This window comes from Pseudorca crassidens, chromosome 1 (genome assembly GCF_039906515.1).
Source record: "Pseudorca crassidens isolate mPseCra1 chromosome 1, mPseCra1.hap1, whole genome shotgun sequence".
In the NCBI taxonomy this organism is placed as follows: domain Eukaryota; kingdom Metazoa; phylum Chordata; class Mammalia; order Artiodactyla; family Delphinidae; genus Pseudorca; species Pseudorca crassidens.
The window spans coordinates 193,709,558-193,728,864 of NC_090296.1; the positions used below are offsets into that span (position 1 = coordinate 193,709,558).

The following is a 19,307-nucleotide window of genomic DNA, read 5'->3' on the forward strand; positions in this document are numbered from 1 at the left end:
GAACTCAGAATTACATTTGTAATTAATTTGCCATGCTCAGTCTGCTCTGTTCCTATTTCTGCTCTTCTCGTGCTGATACAAAGACGAGCACGAAAGTGTGCACGTGATTACTTATTTAAGTCAAATACCTTATGAATGGATGCACTTATGACCTGTATTAACATGTATCATCAGGATGTAAGGGAGTTTTGCAAAATGCTAATGTTCAATGTCTCCTTAAGCTTTATTTTATATTGATGTCTTATTTCTCATGTAAATGTACACTTTTCCTTATGAGAATTAAGTTTCTCTGTGCTTTAGTTCTTACAACTTTCCTATGAAATCAACCAGCTTGGTATTATTCCCATTTCACAGATGTGGGCCTAAGCCACCACCGCCATGTGCTATATCCTACCCTCACGGGGCAGACTGTGGGGCAAAGACCATGATTTACCTTCAAACAGCTTTGTTTTCATGAATCAGAATCAAGTGGACAGGGCTTCCCTGGCAGCACAGTGGTTAAGAATCCGCCGGCCAATGCAGGAGACACGGGTTCCATCCCTGGTCCGAGAAGATCCCGCATGCCGCGGAGCAACTAAGCCCGTGTGCCACAACTACTGAGCCTGACCTCTAGAGCCCGTGAGCCACAACTACTGAGCCCAGGTGCCACAACTACTGAAGCCCTCACGCCTGGAGCCCGTGCTTCGCAACGAGAAGCCCACGCACCGCAATGAAGAGCAGCCCCCGTTCGCCGTAACTAGAGAAAGCCCGTGCACAGCAATGAAGACCCAACGCAGCCAAAAAAAAGAATCAAGGGGACAGCCTTCTCCCCATCATATTCCCTCTACCTAGAATCTTCTTCATTTGGTAAAGCCTTACTCCCTTTCTAGGCTTAATTCAGAAACCAGCTCTTCTCTGAAACAGACTCCACTGAAATCGACTGAATGATTCCTGCCTCTGTTCCCCATAGCTTTTGTGAGAATACTGAGCACACCCTTTCATTGTTCACAGCACGCACATCTGTTTATTCCTGCACGAGTTAGTCTTTTTTTTTTTTTTCTTTTTGTCTGCGCCGCACGGTTTGTGGGATCTTAGGTCCCCGAGCAGGGATCGAACCCGTGGCCCACTGCAGTGGCAGCACGGAGTCTTAACCACTGGACCGCCAGGGAAGTCCCCAGGACTTAGTCATTTTTATATCCCTCTCGCAGAGCCTGGGAAAGGGTCTAGCATGAAGCAGCTGTTCAACAACCTTAGCAAAGTAAATTGTATGAGTGACCGCCACAGACAGCAGGTAAGTAGAATTGTAACTACTCCTGCCCTTGAAGTAAATCCTGTCAGTGGGAGAGGAAAAGGCTTAAGAGTGAGACAGGAAGTTAATACGTATATTAAAGAGTGATTTTTAAGTGTAGATAAAGGAGGAAAAGGATTGGCCTAAATCCAACCACGACACCAGCACAGCTCAAGACACAAGTGAATGTAATTAGAGGCGTAAGGCGTTCATTCCTGCATAACCACGGGTTTCTTGTTCAATTACACAGTTTTCTTATATGTCCTCTTTAAGACAGGAAGCAAGGTGGGAACGATATTACGGATAATAGAGGCTCCTGACAGAGAAAGAATTCCAGTGGATACTGGCAGCTCAGCTGTTCTCTTCAGAAAGAGGCTTCAAGACAGCCTGCCTTTTTATTATGTCTGGTGAAGGTGAAAACGGCTTTAAAAATATCAGCGAGGAGACATTTATGGAGTCCCTACCTCAGGCTAAATACTTGTGGAAAGTTTTCACAGATTATCAGATTCTCCTAATATGAGTTAGAGATCATGGTCCCCATTTTACAGGAAGAGGACTGAAGATCAGAACAATGAAATGAGTTGCTGAGATTGCAAACCTAGTGCCAGAGCTTTGATCCAACCAAATTCCGGGACCCTTCCTACGACTCCCTACAACCCCCTCTTTCGGTGTTTGGAACACTGACACTCACCTACTGCACTGTGTGAACATGATTCCTGTTCAAAGACATCTGGTTTAGACTATTTCACATCTGCTAAATTGTAATCTGAGGATTCCTTTCACGTGAAGCTGGAGAATTTGTCTATACTCCTTGGGCATCTCATGGAAACCGCGCTTAGGTAACCTGTTGTCGTAGTAGTGATGGCTGACAGGTGTGTTCTCTCCAGTTTTAGAGAAGGGCCAGAATCCATAGAGTTTCACGTTCTCGCACAGTTCAACTGCCACGCTTGTGATCATCAAGCCGGAGGACAGGCGATACTCGGTCACACCCTTAGTCCTCCAGAAGAGGGCAAGGTTTTTCAGGTACTTGGGATGGAAAAATAAGACTCTTTGTCTTGCTTTAGACTCCTTCAGTGTGTAGTACACCTTAAAAGAGGCCGCCGTGTTGGCCCTGAAGGAAAATGCTGGCAGAAGGACGAATGCATCTCCATAGGTTGCAACGTCCTCCAGAAATATTGCTTTCTTTTCCTTTAAGTTCCCATATCTGCCAAAGTTTTAAAACATCATGATTTTAACAGTAATCATCAAAGGAGCAGTTTTGGTAACATGAGGCTGAATTCACCACTGGCCAAAAAATAGAACCATTTATATCACTGTATATAAAAGAGACAAACTGCAGACTCAGAAAAAACGCATGTTAAGTAAGCATCTTGTAAACATCAGGGGTGAGGTCTTCATTTCTCTTTCTTGGCATATCTAGGCTCTCATTCCTACCTTCTTATGGGGCAATACCCTTACTGGACATACATTTTTTATATTATTTTATCTTCCAACTCAGTCCTTTTTTCCTAAGGTTGCTTTTTAATGACGAATTACCTTCCAAATGTATAATGCTGAAATGTTTTCTCAAACATAACACACTCTTAAAATATCTGTACATTAAAAAAATGCATTCAGCTGTACATTTGTATATACATGTTATTATAAAATAAGTTTCCTTTAGAAAGTCTAAAGTATCTATATGCATAAACACACACACACACACACACACACACACACACACATCTTAAATTTCCTCCATGGATTGTGAGAGCTCTATGTGTTTAATTTAAATAATACCTCAGTAAATATACTGGTGTGCATGACTGCGTGTGTTTAGAAAATAAGCCTTGGGGAGACAGGTACAATATTTTATATTCTCTTAAGCCATACTAGAACTATTTGAGGGGTGTATTCTACTAATAACAATTATTAGTCACTTCGGATGAAAATAGTTGAATAAACCTATATGTAGGATTTTTATTAAACAGCCAACATTTTGTAGTAGTTACATTGTGGAAAATAAAATACACGAATTATTTTTTAGTAATAAACTGCCCGAAATGAAAACTGGATTTTGCCAGGTTCTCCTAAGGGTTATTACTCTCTGAAGCTTCTAAATAGACTACGTTTTTTCAAGAAAGCGCTATCGAGACAAGAGTAACACTAAAATTCTGAAAGGAAATCTAAAAAAGGAACTTCACTATTAAAAAGTTCTCATTGGATTAGCAACATTCAGCTTATGACATTATAAGTACAACTGGACATACCTCTTCTGAGCCACAACCTAAATTACCAAATATTCTTATATATTTTCCTAAAAAGCCATTCCAGCTGTATCAGAAGTCAGTCTCAGCAACAAGATTAGTGCTCAGACTAAGAAACAGGTTAAATAATGAGAAAAATGTTCTTGAACAGTTATGTAATTTGAGGTACTTACCTTAGTCTTATGATACTGGGATTTAGAGTCACCAGGTTGGTTTTAGTGCCAACATCATTGGTAACATTTCCTGTGGTTGGGGGGAGGTTACACCTGAAATTTGGAAGGAAAACTATTCTCAAAATATAACTTGTGAAAAAAAAATGTACATCCACATACATCCACACATATACATGTGATCATTCTCATTTTATTGGAGAAAATTATTGTTGTTAAGAGGACCCTCAGAATTCATCTGATTTCCATCGAAAAACAATAAGTACTGAACTCTTAGCTGGCATTTCAACACTGGATAAAATAAATGAATTTGATAAATGCTTTCAGTACTATGTAAGACCTTTATAAGTAACAAAACTAGAAATGACAATTACACCTTGCCTAGCTTTTGAAGAGTTCATGATCCTTTTATTAAAATTATTATTTATATTAATTAGATTCCCACAGAGGCATATCACCAATTTACAGATTTTAAAAAATTGAGGCACTGCGACTAAGGTTATAATGTCTGCCAGAAGCAAAGACTATATAAAAAAAATCAAAATTTCCTGATTCCCATATGGACTGTTTTTCCACCAAATTAAGCTGTTAATAAACAAAGCCTTAACGTTCTTACAATGATGTTTTCATATTGATGTTCTCATCCTCTTTTGAGCACTATTTTGTTTTTAAATTGGAAAACAAATTAAGAATTGTAATTCTGAGTAAGTGTATTCTTGTCACACAGAAAAGAGAAAGTATCATTTCAGAATTTCAAGTAGACCATTTCTTTAAAGCTATACATACAAAGGGAGCATCTCTGAGGAAGGCTGTTTAAACTTGATGTGTTCTGTAAGATGAGGTTGAAATATTCTATTCCATGCTCTATGAAATATATGGATAAATGAAACATGTACTTCTCTCACTGATAAAAAAAAGATACATCAGAAAACAAATATGGCACCTTGGGAAAAATAAATATTAATTTAGATAAGAGGCCACAGAAATGTCTTCATTAGTGGGCTTCCTGTAACAAATCTACTTTCTAGAACAGTCTCATATTCTTTTGAAGACTCAGAGATGCTTTCCAATATGGTATCACTGGAGACCCCTAGGGGAAATATTGGGTATTGTATATACACAGTACAGTAAAGCCACTCAGCCCCTATTTTTGCTCCTTACACACTTAACTGACAGCTCCCAATCTTCTGAAATGAAAAAAAAAAAAAAAAAAGAGAATCAGCTTCCAGATGGTTTTATAAACTACGAAACATGTACAACCAAAACAGACATAGGCTTAAAAATTAAATAAATTTTAATGACACCAACTATGTACAGCCCCAATTTGACCTTTCAGTTTGGAAGGCTAACTTCAAAAGGAACTCTATATTCAGAAAAATGGCTGCATCAACAAATGCAGAATCTAGAAATATACGCATTTATTTTAGAGTTATAAATTAAGTAGCTGTTGAGTTTTTTCGGTTTTTTCCCCTGCTTGTTAAACCTAAACTTGTATTTCTTATATCTGCTATAAAGTAAAATGGATGTTTAGGAATAATATTCACCCCAGATGTTTTGGGAATTTTCAGTCTATAAAAATGCCTATTACGAGAAGAATTATTTATCTTCCTTATGGTTTTTCCATACTGAGTACTTTAACAAAATGGCTAAATCATGCAGGTATTGGCCATTTTCACATTCACCATGACGAACACATTCAATAATGGTTGGACTGCCAGGTCTGTTGTTCTGTTATTATCTTCAGCATAAAATTCTAAATGAGATTAAAGTGAGGGGGAGCTACTGATTCAGAAACATGTTTCTTTTTCATGGGCAGCATTAAATCAATAAAGCTCAAAGGATCTCCTCTGATGTATGCAATTTGTGCTCCTGAAATAGGAAGAAACGGATTTCAACTGACTTTATAAAAAGGTACATTTCAATTGAAATCCACCCTCACAGGGATGAATCCTCTTTCCATCATATTCTGAAAGTGGAGATGCTCTGTGGCTTGTGTTATTGGTTCAGACACACAGAGAAACTACTTTTGTTTCTGTTTTGGCAAGCTAGCTTGTATTGAGATATAAACATTTTAAAAGATCAGAATTTAGAAGCTGCACATTTTTTAAAAATTTCAGGCCAGAAACCTAAATAAACATCAATGTTGTGTGGCTATACAATATCTAAGTCAGCATTTTCACAAGTATTACCTGAGAACAAAGTGTTCTTGAAATGCTCTGTTTAAGAAAAAAAAAAAGTATCCTTAATATACTGAAGGCTCTGACAAGTCCTGCAGTGAAGACCCTCTTTGACTATGATCTCATGCAGGGTTTCTGGAAAGTTAAGTGACCATAGCGACATTCAGAGGAACTCATGATCCATTTAACACTTTTGGAAACACACTAGATAAATTGCAGGCTTAAGCAACAGAGTTCAAAGGTCAAAATTTACACAGAGTATCTTTAGCTTATTCATTTAAAATATCCAGCTGATCTTGGATGTCAAAGAAACCAATTCGACAGAGCTTACCTAAAAACAAAGTCGGATTTATCGATTTCGGCTCCGCAGAGAGACTGATTCAGAATCCCCCCATTTCCAACCACCGCACACTGATTGTAAGGGTACCCCACAAAAGGCTGAGTCTATCAGGAGAAAGGGAAAAACTGTCATAAAATAGCTTTAGTTTTAGAACCATAAACATCATCAGCTTAATTCAAGTAGCTTAATCTTTACACATGCTAAGGAAAGAAAAAGAACAAGAAGCAATACCACAGCATGTTAATCAACTTACGACATCATAAAAAAATCCTGTAAACCTGTTTCATTTCTCGAGAGGAATATATAGCATATCATAGATAAACATAATGTAATAATACAAAATATAATACACTTGTTCTTAAAATGTACTTTAACGTATTTTACATCACATAATTAAGTAAATAAATTGAGGATGAGAAAATCCCACATGGGCCTTTCGGACTAACAGGACCATTTCCAGCCAAAAATAGAAAAGAAAGCAATTCCAAGGTAGCATTCAATTCTCTATTCTTGGCCATAAAATTAATAGATAATTTAGTGAAAGTTCTCTGTGCTTCTTAAGTAGGTGGACCTTCAGGCTCAGTGAGGACAGATTTGTGCCTGCGGCCTCTGTACATGGTCAGCCACGGTGCTCCAGGGAGGCCCAGCAACTCTGTGCTGATTTGTTTCAAATTCATTTCTAAGGCCGGAATCATTTTTGTTTCCTCCAAGGACCCAACTGGCCGATCCCAAAAGACTTCCCACTTTTACCAAATCCTCCACGGTCTGAAACATAACTTTTCAATTTGATAGTGTACTTTGCCTTTGCTGGTCACTTTTCCGGAAGTAAGGATGTGACCTTCACCAGCAGCAAGGGTGTCAGCTCAGAGTTCCGCGATGATGAGGTCCTGATTCACCTGCTTTGTCTCCAGAACGTGAGTGTAGGTCCTCAGGGGCAGAGAGCATGTTTACTACTTTTCATTTCCCCTGTCTTCTACTGCAGACCTCGCCTAGAGGACCACTGCTTTTTGATGGGTGACGACTGGCCCAATGGCCACCTGGGTGCAACCCCCAGCACCACGTTGGAACCCAGCTGTACCAGCTTATGGGCACCAACTGGTAAATATTCAGGAATTTCGAGAGCCGATTGTGAAACCACTGGTAAATTACAATCGCCACGATGGGGATATTTACACTGTTACGAATCAGGGAACCCTCCTGCCCAGTGTACCAGCCCCACTGGCAACGCCCCAGGACCAGCGTGGTTCTGAGCTGCGCAACAGATCCTGAATCACCCTGACTCCCGCGTGCTCCTGAATCTGCACTGGGAGATGCCAAACGAGTGACGAGAACTCTTCCAGCACGTCTGCGTTTGTCCATGAAAATGAAAACTCATGTTGCGCTGCTGGTGCGAGAAGCACTTTCCCGAGACGTAACTTGTTAACACATGGAATCCATCCAACAACCTTGCGAGCATTTTACAGATGGGAAAACGGAGGCATGAGTTTAAGGAAGGGCTAGAAAGCAGCAGAGCTGGGATTCAAACCCAGGCAGTCTGGTTCAGAGTCCATGGTCTTAACCACAACACATTATACAGGTGCTGTCTGTCATTCAAGGGGTGAAAGGTTAACTGAAGGATGTGCCTTATTTCCCTGCACAGATGTGACCCCAGCAGAGTGTCTGGCTCTTTAATGAATGGTTCCCACAGACCCTGGGCTACTTCAAATCACTGAACTCCTAGCGCAAGATATTTTCAGACCGTGTTTACTAACCGATACCACAGTAAATTCTGAATTTTACAGACAGGGCAGAATGCAAATAGGCTCTTTATGGTACAGTAGAAAAGATTACTGAGGGGAACGTATCTCCAGTTAAGCACTCAAAATAACGAACGTTTTTCTCTGGTTTCTTGGTCAACTGGGAGGAAAAAGTCCATATGCTTTGCTATCTTACGTTCAGTAAGAGTTCAAATAAATGACAATTTCAACGTTCCTTAAAATAAGGCTCCTAAGAAAACGCAAATCTGGGCCACTTAACTGCCTGCTTGTTGCTAACTCTGGTTGAAAACCAGCTTCGTTGTTTTCCTTTCAAGTAACTAAGCAAACCTTCGGAGTAAGTGACTTCACACCATTTCACCCAAAGCATCTATTGCGATCTGCTCGCTGTGTGCCCCACAGAACAAAGCAGGGTTGGGGTGTGGGAAGCAACCTCGGATGCTGTGTCTGTGGAAGGGGATGTTGAAGAAACACAGAAAAGTGACCTCACTTTGCAGCTGTTACTGTATTAACTTCGGAATTTCCTCCCCCTAGTTTTAAAAAGTCAGTATTAATTTGGAAAGTGGATGCTGTTGCTAATTGCATCCAGAATTAACAAGCCTATGCTGCTAAGTTATTCTTTTCAAGGGGCCAAATCAGAAGCAAAAAAATACCTGCAGCTCCTCTGTTCTGACCAGCCTAAGGCAAGGACAACACTAGCAACAATGGCAAGAGTGAAAGAGTCGCTCTCTGTGGAAGGTCTTCCCTGATAAGGGACAGAAATATTCTTTAGTTGTTATCTTTTCAGCTATTGGTAATTTCGGTGCATCACGAGGGGATTTTCAGAATGCCGTAGGAGTTATTTTTTTGGTCCCCGTTCCCTTCCGGAAAATCTGCAATATTTTTTCTCTAACATTGTGTATTGATTTTTCGTTCATTCCCAGAAAATTATACTTCCTTTGAATTGTAATATTAAAAAAAAAATTGGAACAACGTACATGACAATAAAATAGTTGAAACAAGTCAAAGGTCCAGCAAAATGGAAATAATTGTAAGAACTGAATAGTCTACAGTTGGTAAACAGCATATATAAAGCGATCCCGTTTTGACCACTGACTTGGCCTAATTGCTTTTCATCAAATCATAAAAAGATGCTTGAGGGCTTCCCTGGTGGCGCAGTGGTTGAGAGTCCGCCTGCCGATGCAGGGGACGTGGGTTCGTGCCCCGGTCCGGGAAGATCCCACATGCCGCGGAGCGGCTGGGCCCGTGAGCCATGGCCGCTGAGCCTGCGCGTCCGGAGCCTGTGCTCCGCAACGGGAGAGGCCACAGCAGTGAGAGGCCCACGTACCACCAAAAAAAAAAAAAAAAAAAGATGCCTGAGAGTGTAGTTCATCAGCAGTGGGATATTTTCAGGAGAAAAATTCCCCCCAAGTTTGGATTTATAGTGTAATGATACAGTATCATTACTCATTAGTTTAAATAACGAATATGTAATGAATGCATCTGTGCACTGGGGAACGCCCTAGGAGCCTGGGATACATAAGAACACAGTAGATAAAAATCCCTGTCTTGTGGAGGTTATGTTTACGGACCGCAAATTCTTATGTATTTACTTCCCAAAGACTAGTCACATAAACCTACAGTTCTTTGTGAAGGAATTGATTTAGTCACGGAAACTGACAACTGGAGGAGTCTTATTGCAGGTGAAAAATGGGCATCTTCCCAAGCCCTGGTAATTACTATGCAGAAAGCCCAAGTACCTCATCTCATTCAAGAATGAGTCATGAAGACTCATGGGCTGGAAGAGCTTATCATTTAAGATATAAATACCATTCCCCACAGAGCCACAAGTATTCAAAACTGCCTTGGACTGCCATACGTATCTTACACAACACAACAGAGTGTGGCATTTTAATGAATTAACTGCTCCATTCTTATATCTTTTTTTTTTTTTTTTTTTTTGCGGTACGCGGGCCTCTTACTGTTGTGGCCTCTCCCGTTGCGGAGCACAGGCTCCGGACGCGCAGGCTCAACGGCCATGGCTCACGGGCCCAGCCGCTCCGCGGCATGTGGGATCTTCCCGGACGGCACGAACCCGTGTCCCCTGCATCGGCAGGCGGATTCTCAACCACTGCGCCACCAGGGAAGCCCCCATTCTTATATCTTAATCTGAGCCAACATTCACCTTAAATGTTGACACAAACCACAAGAAATTCTCACTCACCACTGGCAACATATCAAAAATGTTCTCTCTGATTTGGATTTTGCTTTTACTTTCCACCTCGTAACTCACGTTAGTCCCGACGGGAGTGTTATTTTGAGAAACAATGAAGTTTTGAACGGCATCACAACACGAAGCAAGTTCCACTCTGCAAAGCATAAGGATAAAAGTGAGTCAAGGAATAAGATTAAGAAACCCAAAATAGAGACGACGATGGAAAACGCAGAAGAGGATTTTGCCATACTGACTTTCAGAGAGAAGATACCTCATTCGCAAAGATGACATTTTTATCTCGTTCCATTCTAACTGTCCCTGGATGGTGCAAGAGTGCTGTGGTAGGACTAAATAGCAAAGAACATTAACGTACTTACACTCAGGTAGGGACCGAGTCACCCATAGGAAATACTGATTATATAATGGTTTAAATACAAAGACTTCTTTCTCATGATAATGTTGTAACAACAGAGAAAATGGCAGAATACCTTCTAATTATTTTATTAAACAGTACAGAAGCTGAATTAAGACCAGTGTCACAAATCATCACCAAAACAATATGTAATCATTTATTATGAGACAAGTTCAATGAAAAGAAGCATCATTCAATACAGTGATTTTTTTTGAGCTTCACTGAGGTATAATTCACAAATACGTATGGGGAATTCCCTGGCGGTCCAGTGGTTAGGACTCTGCGCTTCCTAACAGGGGGTCTGGGGTTCTATCCCTGGTCGGGGAACTAAGATCCCATAAGCCTCGTGGTGCGGGCAAAAAAAAAATTCACAAATTGTTTATGTTCATGGTTTAATATGCATACATCCTGTGCAATCATCACCATAACCACGCTAATCAACATGTCCCTCACCTCGCATAGTTATCTTTTTCCTTTTTCTTCTTCTTTTTATAGTAAGAATTGAGATTTACCCTCTTAGCAAATTTCAAGTATGCAATACAGTACTGCTAACGACAACTACACTGCTGTACTTTAAGGACCGAATTTTTAAATGACGTGAATTTCAAGTTGCCATTCTTTACAGAAAGCCCAGAAAAATGTAATTTAGTACTGAACTCTATTTCCAAACTATTCCTATGGAGTGAAACCTTATTGTCAGAATGCAGACCCAGAAAGGTCCTGCCAGGGCTTGTTGGAATTTGCCCCCAACCTCTGGCAGGTGAATTCAGAACCACTCAGAATTTATATTTTGCTTATGTAATTCTCCGGGGGTGTAGACTCCATAGCGTCTCTTGATAATTATTCCACAGTTTAATCAACCTGGAAGTCAAGAGACTCTTTGATTTGCACAACTGAACTCTCTTCAGTTAAATCCACCTCCCTGGTTAGTTTTTCATAGAATCTCTCCATAAAAAACACTTCATGTAATTGAAAGCGGTAATCATCAAGCACAACTTGAACCTTTTCAATTTTGAAGCATTTAGAGAATTTCCTCTTCTCTCAGATTTTCTCCATGAGACCAGTTTTTTCATTAAGGTCACCTTGTTCATCTTTAAACCTTTACTAATTTCTCCATTTTACTTAAAAATATATATTAAAGTTGGATCCTACCATAGCACAAGGAACAGTGACTTTTCAGCAGACAGAGCTGACTGTGGTCAGTACTGATACCCTGAATTCCTAACTGGTCCTTTCCCATCGCATATTTTTTTTTATTGGTTTTTGGTCCTGAAGGGTGTACTTTTATACATGTTCCTACTGAATTTGGTTCTTTTGAAAGAATACAATGCTCTAGGCTGTCATAGTCATTTTGAATTATATTCCAGTCTCCGTGAATGCCAGTAATTCTCAGGGTATGAAAAGTCAGTGCTGTGATATTTGTACCCTAAAAATCAAGATTTTCAAATTACTTCATATCAGTTAGCTGATATTATTAAAACAGTACATTCTTACTTGAATTCTATCACCTGCTTATTATTTCTCTTTGTATTTCAGAACCTACCATTTCTAATAGCTCATGGAGGCCAGACCAACAAAAGAACAAATTGAAAATGAAATGATGTGTAGTCAAAAACATGATACTAAGTATTTGAAATTATAAATTTAACTTCATAACAATTCATGTGACATATTGCAAACTCAGAAATCCTTATGTGTTTATAATTTTAAATGTCTCTTTTATGCAGCATGTTGAGAAAGGCAATGGAATAGATTCTCATTTACCTTTTACAAGTAACTTAATTTCTCTAAGGATATTTGGTGCTTGAAAGAATATTGCATCACACAAAAAAACCACTAAGCAGGGCTTCCCTGGTGGTGCAGGGGTTTAGAATCTGGCTGCCAATGCAGGGGACACAGGTTCAAGCCCTGGTCCAGGAAGATGCCACATGCCACGGAGCAACTAAGCCTGTGCACCACAACTACTGAGCCTGCGCTCTAGAGCCCGTGAGCCACAGCTACTGAGCCCGCGCACCACAACTACTGAAGCCCGTGCACCTAGAGATCGTGCTCCTCAACAAGAGAAGCCACCGCAATGAGAAGCCCGCGCACCGCAACGAAGAGCAGCCCCCGCTCGCCGCAACTAGAGAAAGCCCGTGCGAGCAACGAAGACCCAACGCAGCCAAAAATAAATAAATAAAAATTTAAAAATGCAATTATTAAAAAAAAAAAACCACTAAGCAAAGTACCGTTTGTGGGTTTTTAAACAGTTTTCTTTCTGGGAGTTCCCTGGTGGTCTAGTGGGTCGGATTCGGCGCTTTCACTGCTGTGGCCCCGGCTTCAGTCCCTGGGGAGGGAACTGAGATGCTGCAAGCTGTGCAGCGTGGCCAAAATTTTTTTTAAAAATTGTTTTTTTTCTGAAATTATTTTCAATTATTATATTATAAAATTTTCAAACCCTCAGGAAAGTTGAAAGAATTGGACAAGAGCATTTGAATAATGACCAGCTAGACTCTACAAGTAAGTTTTTACTATATTTGCCTTGTTGTGTATTAATCCATCAATCCATTTTTGTTGTTATAGTTATTGCAATTCAACATAAACGACAGGTGTCAGTACACCTCACCCCTAAATACTTCAGCATGTTTATCACTATTTTGTATTTTGCGGTAGAATTTACATACAATAAAACCCCAAGTGCATTCAATGAGTTTTGAGAAGTGCATATACCCCTGTAACCCAATCCCCTGTGAAGATACAGAATATTACCAACCCCACCAGATAATTCCCTCAAATTCTTTCCCAGTCCACCTCCAGCCAACCCCCTCCTCAAGGCAACCACTTTTGTGATTATTTTTTACCAAACATTAGTATTGCCTGTTCCAGAATCTATATAAACATATACATAAATCTATATAAATATAAACCTATATAAATCATATTAATGCAACATTGTAAATCAGCTATACTCCAATAAAAATGTTTTTAAAAATTTAATTAATTTTTTAAAAAAGAATCATATTGTATATACGCTTTTGTGTAAGGCTTCTTGCACTTGGCATAAATGTTTTTGCAATTCATGTATGTTGCCATGTGTGTCAGTAATTTATCCCTTTTTATTGCTAGAGTAGTGTTGCACTGTCTGAATGTACCAGAATTGATTTAGCCATCCCCCCTGCACTTTTTTTTTTTTTCAGTACGCGGGCCTCTCACTGTCGTGGCCTCTCCCGTTGCGGAGCACAGGCTCTGGACACGCAGGCTCAGAGGCCATGGCTCACGGGCCCAGCCGCTCCGCGGCATGTGGGATCTTCCTGGACCGGGGTACGAACCCGTGTCCCCTGCATCGGCAGGCGGACTCTCAACCACTGCGCCACCAGGGAAGCCCCCCCACCCTGCACTTTTAAAGAAATCACTATCAAAAATCAATGTTAAATACCTAATCACTCCTAATAACATCCCAGGAAAAACATCGGAATAATTATCCAAAATGTCATTTCTGCAGCCTATGTTGGGTCACTGACTAATGGGACATTTTAAGCCTTTATAGTTAGTGGCAGAATTATAAATTTACGCTCTTTGTCATTTCCCAGTTCATCTGCAGTAAAGATCCCCATAATAGCCAGTGTTAGTATAGAGCTGAGATGCTTAGAACAAAACAAAATGGAATTTTATTTCTATTATTCCATTTCCCATCATCCCTAAAAACAGAGTCAGTTCTAACCCTTGGTGACTCCAAAGTCAACCAGATGTGCTCACAATCATGGGCATGGCAATTTCCCCCTTCTTGTGTAAAAAGAGCAAGAGACATTAAGAAATGAAGGACACTTGGTATTCACTAGATGTGATAGTGAATTTCACCTGTCAACTGAGCCAAGTCAATGCCCAGGGAGCTGGTAAAACTATTTTTGGGGGTGTCTGTGAGGATGTTTCAGGAAGGATTAGCATTTGGATCGGTAGATGGAGTCAAAAACCTCACCCTTTCCATTGCATAGCAAATATCCAACCAGACCAGCATTCACAAACCTCACCCCGGTAAAGCACTGTACGCTCTCCAGAGCATTTTCACACCTATTATGACATCTGATGCCCACAACAACCAGGGAGAGAGAAAATACAATTATTCCCATTTTACTTATTTACTTTTTAAAGTAGTAAGTAGTCTTATTTATTTATTTTTGGCTGCGTTGGGTTTTTGTTGCTGTGCGAGGGCTTTCTCTAGTTGTGGTGAGCGGGGGGGCTACTCTACATTGCGGTGCTCAGGCTTCTCGTCGCGGTGGCTTCTCTTGTTGCGGAGCACGGGCTCTAGGTGCACAGGCTTCAGTAGTTGTGGCTCGCGTGCTCTAGAGCACAGGCTCAGCAGTTGTGGCGCACGGGCTCAGTTGCTCCGCGGCATGTGGGATCTTCCCGGACCAGGGCTCGAACCCGTTTTCCCCTGCATTGGCAGGTGGATTCTTAGCCACTGTGTCACCAGGGAAGCCCCCATTCCCGTTTTAGAGATGAGAAAACTGGAGTTGAGAAAGTGTATGGGTTAGAACCAAGGCGCCCAGGTTGTTCGTGACTCCAGCTTATGTCTTTTGACATTCACTTCTTTGCAGTTTACACTAGAGTATCCTGGGTGGGTAATGCTGTCATTTGAGCTTCTTCCTTTGGGATGCTTTCCATAATGGCACCAAACAACATAGCAGTTCCCAAAATTATGCTGGTAGCACCCCACTGACAGCTTGTCCAGACATATCTCAAAGGCTGCAAAAAATTTTACATGTGAATATTCCAAACCCTCTATATAACTGAGACATTCAAGGCTCTTATTTTACATGGAGGGTTACACGATTCCCGATGGATGGGATCAAGGTTGTCAAGTGGTCCAGACAATGTGTCCTAGGATTTAATGGAAAAGAAACCCCTGGTTTACTGATGATCTAACCCTTGCTGTGTCACACCTTCAGCAACTTCCTCTATGCAATCCAGTTCCAAAAGGAAATCTAGTCCCTTCCACCCCCCCCCCCAGAAATGAATGGGGACTCTCTGTACTGCATTGATTTCCAGAGCCGGAAAGAGTTCACATTCTTTCAAAAGTGCTTAACTCTCAAGAAGTAGGTGGGAGTGAAGTGAGAGTGGCATGGACATATATACACTACCGAACGTAAAACACCTGGCTGGTGGGAAGCAGCCGCATAGCACAGGGAGATCGGCTCGGTGCTTTGCGATGACCTAGAGGGGTGGGGTAGGGAGGGTGGGAGGGAGGCTCAAGAGGGAGGGGATATGGGGACATGTGTATGCATATGGCTGATTCATTTTGCTGTGCAACAGAAACTAACACAGTATTGTGAAGCAATTATACTCCAATAAAGATCTATTAAAAAAAAAAAAGTAGGTTGGTCCTGGGAGAATCTGGCTTAATACTTTTAGCCCTGATCTATAAAGACAGAATCTGAAGATGTCCAAAGTCATCTTTGCATCACAGTTGGTCTAATGAAGTACTTTTGAGAGAGATTTTTGTTCACACTGTAGAAATTCGTTTTTCTTTGCCACCCTAGGTGCTGAGTGCTTCCTCGGTTTTTATCTTTGCTTTTTTTTTTGTTTGTTTTTTGTTTCTTTTCTTTCTGATTCATTTCAAGTCCCAGGTCAAAATTCTTCTTCAGTTCTGAGCGGGATGCTTCCTGGATTTCCATGAAATGTTAAGGACGGCTTAAGGCTTGCAGTGCACAAGACACCACAGGACACTCTGAATACTAACCACCTAAGCGTCCCAGCCCAGGGCTCACAGGTCTCTCTCCTGTTTATCAAACTCCGGAGACTCCCCAGTGAGTCTGGGGCAGTCAGGGTGCGGCAGAGGCTAAAGGCACTTTCCAAGTATTACTAAAGAGCTGCCTTGTTTCTGGCACCCATTCCCTAAGGTTCTAATGAGGGTCCCAGGAAAAGGGGTTTTAAAACCTAAGCACCTGCACGAATTCGAAGGACTTACTTTACCCTCCTGTGTTTTCTAACGTGGCCACATTTCTCTTCTGTCACCAAAATCACAACATACCTGGGCCAAGCAATACACCCATCGCCTCTCTTCTGTGGACGCTCCCTTTTCTGCCCTTCTTCTGTCCCTACCCCACAGTATATAATTTATTGATGGACCAATCGTAACAATATCAAATATTTAGTGCCTTCTCGCTATGTGCTAAATATTTTACATACATTGTCTCAGGCGATACAATAATCCTACAAAATAGGTTCCACTGATACTCACCTTCCAACTGAGGACAGCTCAGGCTTGTAAAAGGTAAGCCGGTCACATATCACACATGTATTCGCTCACCCATTCATTCATTCGCTCATATTTATTTAGCATGTAGGCAGGCACTGAGCACTGTGCCGTCTACACACTGGTGAATAAAATAAGCGCTGCCTCTGCTTTGTGCTGTTTATGATCTTAACGAGAAAAATGTCCTCGTTTGAGCCACCCTATCTCACTACCCAAAAGATTTTTACAGAATCTACAAGTTCAAAATTGAAAGCACACTTACAAAACACAAGAGGGTGCAATGGACTCAAAGGGCCCTTTCTATCGTGTAGGTGTTGATGTCACGTCATGTACAAGACCCCAGCCCAGCCTCCGTACACAGTCATCACGCCCCAGCGACCGTACTGGACTCTGTGTGAGTCCGTGTGTTTGCACGTGGGCCTGTGTGTGCAGCTCTGTGGTGTAGGGGCCGGGGGAAGGGAGGAGAGGAAGAATAATTTGGTGGTGGAAGTTGAGAATAAGTCATCCCTGGACATAAGCCATTTAAGGAGTAAGATTCCCAGGTTTTAAATTGACTTGGTATAACTCAGCAGTGAACACTGGCTCACTAAAAAATCCCACTGTGAACTGAACAATGTAATAAAAGAATAGTGACCTGGGAGGAGAGGGGAGAGATGCCTTCTACTCTTTGATGCTCAAAGCCACACTCACTGTGCTTGGGTCTGGTGTAGAAACTCTGCTTCCAAAGGCACCTTGAGAAACCAGGGCCTGTCGGAACTAATACTGTCCAGATGGGAGAAGAAGGGATTCAGTAGCTTTCTTCAAATACTGTACGGACTTGGGAGGAATTAGATTTGTGTAACTTCGAGACACCGAACCAGGACCAAAGTGTAGAACGATTCAGCCCATAGTTACCCGACACCCACTGAGAAATGGCCATAGTTCAAGGTCATGAGCACTAAAACTTAAATATGAGGAAAGCATGGATGGACCCTGCCCTCTGGGAGTTTACTTACGTCAGGAGAGACAGACACTAAATGTGACTGGTACTTCAATATAATTTCAACAGGATACAGATAGACATCAGAAGAGGCTGTGCTAAGCGCACAGAGGAAGGGCGCTTGAACCAGCCTGGGGGCAAGGAGAAGGTTCCAAGAAGGTGTTAGTACATGCCCAGCACATAGGGGTCACAGGATAAATATGTGTTCAGTGAGTGACGAAACCCACGTTTCGGGCAAGTCACTGGACAGTAAGGGAAGGAGACCAGAGGGAGGAAAGCCAACTGCTGTTAGAGTTCACCTAGTTAAAGACTGAGGGCTTCCCTGGTGGCGCAGTGGTTCAGAGTCCGCCTGCCGACGCAGGGGATGCGGGTTCGTGCCCCGGTCCGGGAAGATCCCACATGCTGCGGAGCGGCTGGGCCCGTGAGCCATGGCCGCTGAGCCTGCGCGTCCGGAGCCTTTGCTCCGCAACGGGAGAGGCCACAGCAGTGAGAGGCCCGTGTATCGCACAAAAAAAAAAAAAAAAAAAAAAGAAAGACTGAAAGGGCCCACAGAAAGCAAGTGATGTGAGGGTGCAAAGGGTGGGGTGGGGGAGATGTGAGACCTACTGAGATCTACTGAGTAGATGAAAGAACAAAGCGAAGAGATTAAAGTAAGGCTGACGGGAGACAGAACCATGACTCCGTCACACGATGCTCTTGTCGGTCTCCCCCTAACTCTCAACATTCCCCAGTGGAATTCACTCATTGCACAACTATTCGTCGAGAGCATCCTGTGTTTCAGGCACCGCGCTAGACCCTGGGAACAGCTCAAGGAATAAAAGAGACTCTGGCCCTGCTGTCATCTGGAACTTGGAGCAGCACAGAAGTAGAACCTGGAAGAAGCCTTCCGGGCAAAGCAATGAAGGTGATGAACAGTTGCTCACCTCTGTTCAAGAGGGGGGTCTTTTTTGTATTACGTGTCACTGAATTGCAAGCAAAGTCTGTCCTCAGAAGGTTGTATAAGCAAAGGACAATGTAATGCCCCCTCTGGAGAGCAAGGAAAATATCGTATTCCTAAGCTTCTAAATTCCTGAAAAAGAATGGAAAGCTATTTAATCAATGCAGACAATAGTTTTCAATTTTCAGTTCTCCTATGACAGGTGACTGCAGAAGAGAGGGAGCCAGGTTAATGAGAAAGAGGAAACTAAAGCCAAGGGAAAAAGAGAAAGACATGGACAGAGCATGAGACCAAGAAGGAAAAGAAGAGAGACAGACACATACACGTGAAATCCGGGGAAAGCAGAGGAGAGGAAGACAGAAAGTGAGAGACAGTCACGTGCCAACAACCAGAACATCAAGACCTGTAAGGATCCAGAGAGCAACGTGCTCACGTGATCACGCAGAAACCCGGGTTCACAGACAGCACATTCGGCAGAAAAAGGGTCAGAAGGAGCCACAAGACAGAGGCCCCGACAGGAACATAAAAAGCAAAACGTGAGTTTGTGGCTCAAGAATACTCCTGCGTAAATGATAGTAAACACGTGCATGGTGCCCACT

General features: G+C 41.9%; 1 protein-coding gene across 1 annotated transcript in view; it reads right to left on the reverse strand.

Annotated features, from left to right (window-relative positions):
* Positions 1 to 1,786: 1,786 nt before the first annotated feature.
* ST8SIA6 (ST8 alpha-N-acetyl-neuraminide alpha-2,8-sialyltransferase 6) overlaps positions 1,787 to 19,307 on the reverse strand; it is a 135,860-nt gene continuing 118,339 nt past the window's right edge. The window contains exons 5-8 of the mRNA XM_067705540.1: positions 10,158 to 10,302; positions 6,192 to 6,304; positions 3,687 to 3,779; positions 1,787 to 2,471 (exon numbers count right to left, since the gene is read on the reverse strand). Of these exons, the coding sequence (XP_067561641.1) occupies positions 2,003 to 2,471; positions 3,687 to 3,779; positions 6,192 to 6,304; positions 10,158 to 10,302 (820 nt within the window). The 3' untranslated portion in view covers positions 1,787 to 2,002. The remainder of the gene's footprint in view (positions 2,472 to 3,686; positions 3,780 to 6,191; positions 6,305 to 10,157; positions 10,303 to 19,307) is intronic.